Consider the following 8838-nt stretch of genomic DNA (forward strand, 5'->3'; position numbering starts at 1 on the left):
GTGGTTGCCGCTGTTGTGCAGATTGATTACTAGTAGGGATTGTTACCGTATCAGCATATGGGTGATAACAATCCTTACCGCGTTCTCTTTTGGCCTGCACACCCCCCGATTCAACTTCCTTCTCAAGATGACCATTGTCAGAGAGCTTCTTTGCTACAGAGCCAGAGGGATTTGTCACTTCGGACGACGGAGCCTTTCCCTGAACTTTCTCCTTAATCATCCAGCCCTCAATCCTTTCTAATCTCTCGGCCATGGCTTTCTGCCCCAAGGCAAGCCCTTGCACAACACTGAACAAATCCCTCACCATCTCTTTCAGTTCGAGGATGTCGGCGTTGGGAGAATCCATCAGTTTGAATTTGTTGCCCCCAGCAGGATATCTGAGCAAACGAGCTATGCGCACCGGTTGACACCTACAAAACAGCAAATGGGTTAATATGCATGAATGCAACGTCTATCCATATGAGGAAGATTCTGTCTTTTGATCCTGGTTTCATCGAGACAGATAACATTTTGACATCCACATTCTGAAATTCAAGATGTCTCTCAACCAGATTCTCAATCAATAATACTCCCCATATGGCTAGACGTAGGTTCGATGCAGATGAATGCAAAATGAGAATGATGCAGATGTATGCAATGCACTGGACCATCCTCCAAGTCCTCTGATCATCTGTTGCTCTGAATCACAGCCCTGATCTCTGAACCGATCACAACCATCTGAGGAAAATGTAACCACAAATCCCTCTCAAGGGATTCCGAAATAAACGGAACTGCAAGATACATCATCATCATCATCACCAAACAACCTCTGAGCAGATAACCACCAATCTCTGAATCGGCCCGGGGAATCCTGAAATAAACGGATCCCCACTGATAAATAACTCGGACAGCACTCCGGCGTCTCGGGAATAAATGCCCATAAATCCGACTTATAAATATGACTCTGATCCACGGAACAAAAAGTCACCATCTCAGTCACCAACATAACATGCATCTGTAAGAATCACCCTCCCCTCACAGGTAAATTCTAATCAGGTCATCCTAAGGCGGATAATAGTCTCGACAATCGGGCAGAGATACTCAATGGGTTTGCCCTTTCGGGTGTGCCATTGTAGCTCCCTTAAGACCGTCTAAACCAAAGATCCGGGAAATGATCGGTCACCAGAGTCAACAGTTCAGATGACGTAACTCAACCAAAGTGGAATATCCACAGAGGCAAGCACTATCAAATGAACCTCGTCCGGCTTGTGGTACATCACGCCGCCAAGCACATGTTAACCTAACATGAAGGAGGCAACATGAGACCACACTAATCCTAGGTGTATACTCGGGCCTGGGTTTTAGCCCCACTCAGAACACCCACCCCAAAACAGAGGAACCACCTGCACAGAGGATAGCAACATGATAGTATGATGCATGCAAATATTTATGCAAATATATACACAGGTTAGAATAATAAATGCAATAAATAACAAAACAAGCAACCTAAACTACCCTAGAACGCTAGGAAGGACTCGCTTAGGGAAGATGGACCAGCATAGGTCTACATCGTACTCCCCAGCAGAGTCGCCAGCTGTCGCATCCGCGAAAAAACAACCGGCGGGACTCAAATAAAAACACAACACAGAGCCGCCACTGCGCGTTATTTATCCCAAGATAGGGAAAGGAAACGCTCAGAGAAACCTGGAAAGGAAATGGTCTCGCGACCAAAGAGAAAGGGTAAGGGAGTCGATTACGCAAGGGGAAGGTATTAGCACCCCTCACGTCAGTCGTACTCGACGGGATCCACGTTCTAGAATAAAGAATAGGTTGCTAAACATCACACACACACAGGGAACGTAGGTGGGGTTAAGAGAAGGGAGCTCGATAGGACATCGCGTCCTATGCCTACATATCTCGTCTGGAACGAGAATCAGAGCCACTGTAGTTCGGCTTACGCACGCCAAACAACACAAAACGCACAAACAGATGGCAAACATGGAGCCCGACAACCACTCGATGGAATTACGTCCGCATCCGAACCAAAACACACGCAAAAGGGCAAACGTGGAGCCCGACAGCCAATCACTGGACTTACGTCGGCATCCGAACCAAACACACAATCAGATAACAAGTAAACGCACGCAAAAAAGAGAAAGGTTGCCCGGAGTGGTCTCGCACGACCACCTGCCTACATACCTCGTCTGGAACAAGGATCAGGGCGATGTAGTTCCCCCTAAAGGGAAAGAAAGAACATGCAAACTAGTAGGGAGTCGGGAACTCGAGCCTACAAGTCATCAAGCAAGCCAGAAGAGACGCTGAGACGTCAGAAGAAACGGCACACACAGACTAACAGGGAGTCGGGAACTCGAGCCTGATAGCTGCCAGACAAAACACACGCAAAAAAGAAAAAAGGTGCCCGGAGAGACCTCGCACGGTCTCCTGCCTACATACCTCGTCTGGAACGAGGATCAGGGCGATGTAGTTCCCCCTCAAGGGAAAGAAAATCTAGCCAGAAACCAAGGGAAGACACACTACCAGGGAGCTGGACTCGAGCCTAGTGTTGTCATGCATCATTACCCTATGTTCAGGTTTCTACCTACTTGCACAACTGCAAGCTACTCCTATCCAGGAAGAAAGCAAGCATACAGGCATACAGATCAAACAAAGCATTTCAAACAAATATTCACATAGCACACACTATAACCAATCAAGTGAGGCTCAAACAATGGGTTTGACTGCCGAAGCAAGTCGTCTGTACATGGGTATTGCTCGCTCTTAACCTTGCCATTACGAGGCTAAGGTGAAGCAGATGAAAAGGTGAAGTGAGGATGAGACCTCACAGCTCTTATCCCTGACCAGGGAGAGCTTCAGACAAAGGAGCGTGGGTCCAGAATGGAGGGACCCTTCTACGCTCAAAGACTCTGACTCGATTGTGCAACAGCACGAGATCTTGGGTTTGTGTCCCAATGCATCAACACACAGCCGTGCGAGCAGAGGGACGACTCACAGAATAGTGGGGGATAGATTGCATATCCCTTTGATCCACCAATTGCCTCATAGAGGACTTCACCTGCTTAGGCACAATTTTAAACAATCACAAGCATCGCCTCTTAAGGAGGACTTCAGACAGTTTGCCCGGTCAAATAACAGATCGGGTCTCTAGACTACATGAAGAATAGAAGTCCTACCTCAAGTGGTTTAAAAACCAAGCAGCAGCAAGCAAGTTCTTAAAGAACTGTAAGCAACTAAATGTACCTGAAATCAATCAAGTATCATCAGTACTCAGACAAACAAACAGTAAACAGCAAATGTTAATCAGTCAGACTATACAGATTAATGCACACAAAGGCAAGCTATAAGCTCAAGCTCAAGCTTCACAACCTACAAAACAAATTCATGTTAGTCCATAAACATCAAACAAACTCAATTGAATTAACTTGATTCAATCTCCTTGAGCATTGTGCTTTTTATCCTGAAAAATCAAGCAAATGTGAGAAACTAGACCACTAGGCCAAGCCTAGGGTCCAAAAGTGACAAAAATGTCTAAACAGCAAGGGATCCTCAACCAAACTCAAATGAATGCAATTCAAAAGCAAGAGCAATTGATCCCATGTTTATATCATTCATCATATTCATTTTATGCACAAAACAAATCAAACTAGGTCAAACATAACACCAAACATCCAAACAGAACTATTGCATTCAATTCCATATCAAAACAATTCCAAAAATCCTCAAATAATTTACACCTAAACAGGACATATTCAAGGTATAGCATGTCAATTTTCAGCTCAATTGGACAAAAGGAACTATGTCAATGAAAATCAAGAAAAACAGACACAATTATATGATCCAAACCATAGCATCAACACATGCATTCACTTCAAAAAATCATAAGTCAATGAAAACAATAAAGAAATGGATGGGACCAAAACAGGGATGTCCCACAATGTGTCTACAACCATCATACCAAATTTCATCATCATTCAATACCCTATGAGCATTTCACACAAGATATCCCAACATATATCACATGAGCTTGCACAATTGACATACAGAAATGAAAAATACCAATCAAATTGAAAACACCATGGAAAAATCCAGAAATATTCACATAGCATCTCAACATATCAACAATCAATCATGTGAAATTTCACTCCATTTCAACAAACATAGGCCAGGCAAATAATTACATGAAGATGACCTAATTAGGTGTGACACAAATTGTCACACCTAAGTTTAACAAATCATATCTCACACCACAGGTATCAAAAATCCACAAAATTTACATGTAAATCACCATTGACATGTCTACAATCACCACAAAAATTTCCAGGAATTTCTTTTTAAGTATGAGGATTTCACATTAAAAATGGTAGAATGTGCACAAAAATGACATAGGTCAAACATACCTAAGCAAAGTCAATAATTCACCATGCACAATTTCTAAAAATATGTCCATAAAATTCTACAGGGAAAATAGGACCTATAGAAAAAATCCTCACATTTTTCTGATCATTAAAATATTTTTTATGAATTTTCTAAGGTTTATATGAATTTTTAATAATTATTTGGAATTAAATTAATTAATTGAAGGTTTTAATGGCAATAGCGTAATTCTCTCTTCCCAGACCAAAACACGGTCGTTTCAATTATTTGGTGGTGGCATGTGATTGGCTGAAGCTGGGCGCGCAAACACGATTCAAACGCGGCAATGCAACACGATAGATCAAAACAAAGAAAAATCCAGAAATTCATCATCATCTTCATCAATTTTCCAGAATCCTTATGAACATCAAGAACACTAAATCGTAACGAAAATACACAAGCGAATATGCGTTAGAAAGGTCTCGACGCCAGGATCTCAAACATGTCCATGAATCATCCTAATTCTTCCTAAATTCTCTGGATCGAGCGTTTTAGGTTTTGCTCTCAAGACTTCAAATCGAAATATCTCAACCTATGTTTCATCATAATCAAAACTAAACCTAGCATTGGATTCTACATTAAACGAACTACAAAACGCATACAAGCATCGGAGCAATAGTGAGATTCGAAATTTGAGCACCTGGATATGGCAGTAGTGATATTGATGTTCTTCGCGCGTGTAATGTCAAAACAGATGTAGTAGAAGCTCCAAGAAGTTGAATGCGATGCTCAGGTTCGATTGATTTTGCTCCTAATGCACGAAATTCTCAAAAGCCATGGATGGAGCAAACTTGGACAATTGCATTTGGTGATGGATTTGATGATGATTTGCCAAAACAGTCCAAGCATGAGAGGAATGGAGATTGGATCAACAAGAATTTTCGAATTTGATGAAGAATTGGAAGAGATTTTGTGATTTTTGCTTTTTTGTGTTCTTGAGAAATTTTCAGAAATTGGAGGGAATTTTGGATTGTGATTTGTGAAATTGTGATTCTGTTAGAAGTTAGTTATGATTAGCAATATATACTTCCAATTAATCCACACTTAATCACCTTAATTAACAAAATACAAAGTGATTAGCAAATGTGTCATTTTCAAGCTAGGGGCAAAATTGTATTTTCACATGCCAGCTAATGACAGCTCATTGCCACCTCACACACCTCCTAAACACCTGTCATGAGCTGTTGCCATTTGTTTCATGTTCATTGGATGTGTATTTTGCATTTTCCACATGTGATGGCACTTGGTTCATTTGTTCAAGTTCATTTTAAAAGCCAATTTTCAAACCATGAAGCCTTTGCATGTTATGAGTATTCCAACAAGTTTCAAATGCCATTTGTGAAGTGTTGCAAAAATCCCCATCCAAAAATTCCCATTATTTCTCAAGTTGGACAATTTTGCCCCTGGTTCTTTTAACTGTACAGTTGAAATTTGACTTTTTGCATTGACCATTTTTGAAGAAATCCAATTATGCACCATGAAAGTACATGTCAAATGGAGTTTGTGCATATAAAGAACATCCAATTTGGACACTCCATGTGGAAGTTATGCCCTTCTAATTATGGGTCATTTTTGAAACTGACTGGACCATAACTTGCCAACCATACATGGGATTTTCAAGTTCTTGGACTTTTTGGAAAGATGAGAACAAGATCTACAACTTTCATGTTGAACAAATTTTCATTTGAAGCTTCCTTGGACATGCAATTTTGAGGTCAAAAACTTTCCATTTTTGGAAACTTCTATTACAAGTCACTTTCTATTTTTGGCAGTTTTTGTTCTGACTTGATTTTCTCCATTCTTAAGCTTTGAGATGTCATACAACACTTGTTCCAACATGAAGGAAGTGTATCCAACTCATTTCCACCTCCAAATCCATCAAATCATGTACAGTTGACCACAGTTGACTTTTCAGCTGATAGATGAATCTGGCAATGCATAGATCAATCTGAGCTCCAATCTTCTGATGAAATAGCTCAAGGGTGAAACCCTAGCCTCAATTAGCTCCATATAATCATAAAATGATCCTCATATCCATCATAGACCCCATCTCCTGATCATGCCCTGATTGGCCCAATGCAACTGATTAGGGTTGACCAGTGGTCAAAACCCTAATCTCAAGAAATATGCTTCAACACTTGATGATATCAAACCATGATGATGATGATGAATCATTTCAAACAAGATGAAGACCAAATCCTTTGAGAACCATGAAACCCTAATTTGAACTTGCACACCCTCAGATGGCCAATGATCAATCAATAAAACCCTAGCTTGCATTTTGACTTCCTCATCTTCTGAACCAGACTTGGGAGGATGACTTGCACAATGTAACCACATGATATGCAATATGCAATGCCTAATGACCTAAAAATGCTATGCAATATGTTAAGCTAGTCCCAAGAGAGGAGGGCAAATTTTGAGGTGTTACACATGGGAGTCATAATGTGCAAAATTACAAGATGAAGAAACTTGGCAGATGAGAAAAATTATGGACAAGCACACATGCAATAGGGGTTATAAGGTTAGGTTCCTTAATTCTAAATGGTTTGGAAATAAAATTCAAAGTAATGTAAAAGAGAATAGTAGTTTGAAGTTGACTGATATAGTGGAGAAAACTAAACAAAAGTGGAATGTAGGGATAAATAAGGGACTTGCACACATAGCAAAGTCACTTGCTATTGACATTGTTAATGGTTCATTTAGGGAGAAATATACAAGAGTCAATGATTATGATCATGAGATATTAAGGGAAAAACCTGGATCAACTATGAAAATTACAAGTCAACCAGTTCATGGTGGAGAGGAAAGTAGTGAGAATCTAGAGAGGTCTTTGAATCCACATTTTCAAAGGATCTATATATGCCTCAAAGCTTGCAAGGATAGTTTATTCAAGTGCAGACCTATCATAGGATTGAACGAGTGTTTTTTAAAGGGCTATTATGGTGGACAAATACTTGAATCCATTGGGAGGGATCCAAATGACCAAATGCTGCCAATAGCATTTGTTGTAGTTGAGGGAGAAACCAAAGATTCATGGAGTTGGTTTTTGGAGCTATTGACATCTGATTTGGGAGGTGCCAGATTACGCAAGACTTATACATTTATAAGCGATCAACAAAAGGTATTGATATCTAACTGGTCTGTTTTAATTATTGTTTACACATTAAATAGTTTTAGACTTACATATTCATGACTGTAATGCAAGGTTTGTTGCATGCACTTGATGAGTTTCTACCAGAGGTTGACCAAAGGTTTTGTGTTAGGTAATCATTATTTTTAAGTCATATATGATATGTGACATGATTTATTCTTGTTAGATACTGATGTGGATACCTTTGATATGTGATATTCTTGTTAGGCACATATATAGAAATTTCAGGAAGAAGTTTCTAGGTGTTAAATTAAAGGAACTGATGTGGAAGGTTGCAACTTCCAGTCATGCAAATTCTTGGGAAAAATAATGCATGAAATGAAAGGTGTTAACGAAGAGGCATTCAAGCACCCGTGGAAGATTCCGCCAAGGTTCTGGAGCAAATCAAGGTTTAGAACTAGTCCAAGGTGTGTTACTTTGGTGAATAACATGTCAGGGGCATTCAACTTAGTATTTGTAGCAGCAAGAGCCAAGCCTATTGTGATTATGATTGAAGAGATAAGAGTGTACCTGATGCAAAGATGGGAGTCCAACAGATAGAAGATTGCCAAATTTGATGATAACATTCTACCAAATATCAAAAAAACATTAGAAAAGGAATCACAAAGAACAAACAATTGGATTGTTAGGTAATGCTTCATATTTGTTTGAGACATTAACAATTGACTTGATATAGCATTGACTTCATAACTATTTTCTGCATTTGTAACAGGCGTGCAAGTGAATTTGACTATGAGGTTAGGCATATATCATTCAATGGAGAAAAGTTTGATGTTAATTTATCAAAGCATGAATGTTCATGTAAAAGATGGATGCTAACAGGGTGGCCATGCTGTTATGCAATTTAATACATGAAAGATCAGCATTTATAAGTTGATGATTTTATGCCTGAATATTAGAAAAAGGAGTACTATGAGGCTTGCTATGCACCAGTGATTTATCCAGTCAAAGGGAAATCTCTTTGGACAAAAATAAATGTTGTTAACCTGCAACCACCCCCATAAAAGACAACCTGGTAAACCTAATAAGAAAAGGAACAAGAAGGCTGGAGAACAAGTGAGAAATGAGTCACGACTTAAACGAGCAAAATTTGGTATCAAATGCAGTCAATTCCATAAGAATGGTCACAACAAGGTCACATGCAAGCTTCCTACAACTTCAATTCAGCCTACCCCAACTATTGTTGCTACTCAGTCTACTTCAACTGTTGCTTCAAGTCAGCCAACTCCAATTGTTGTTGTTTCAAGTCACCCATCACTACCCGCTGCTTCAAG

The 8838-nt window shown here is 39.8% G+C and overlaps 1 protein-coding gene across 1 annotated transcript; it reads left to right on the forward strand.

Moving 5' to 3' along the window:
- Window positions 1-6901: 6901 nt before the first annotated feature.
- Window positions 6902-8412, forward strand: LOC127094151 (uncharacterized). Its single transcript, XM_051033015.1, has 2 exons — window positions 6902-7551; window positions 8277-8412. Exons 1-2 carry the CDS (start codon window positions 6902-6904, stop codon window positions 8410-8412), a joined length of 786 nt encoding a protein of 261 aa, XP_050888972.1.
- The last annotated feature ends 426 nt before the right edge of the window (window positions 8413-8838 follow it).

This window comes from Lathyrus oleraceus, chromosome 6, assembly GCF_024323335.1.
Source record: "Lathyrus oleraceus cultivar Zhongwan6 chromosome 6, CAAS_Psat_ZW6_1.0, whole genome shotgun sequence".
NCBI classification, from domain to species: Eukaryota; Viridiplantae; Streptophyta; class Magnoliopsida; order Fabales; family Fabaceae; genus Lathyrus; species Lathyrus oleraceus.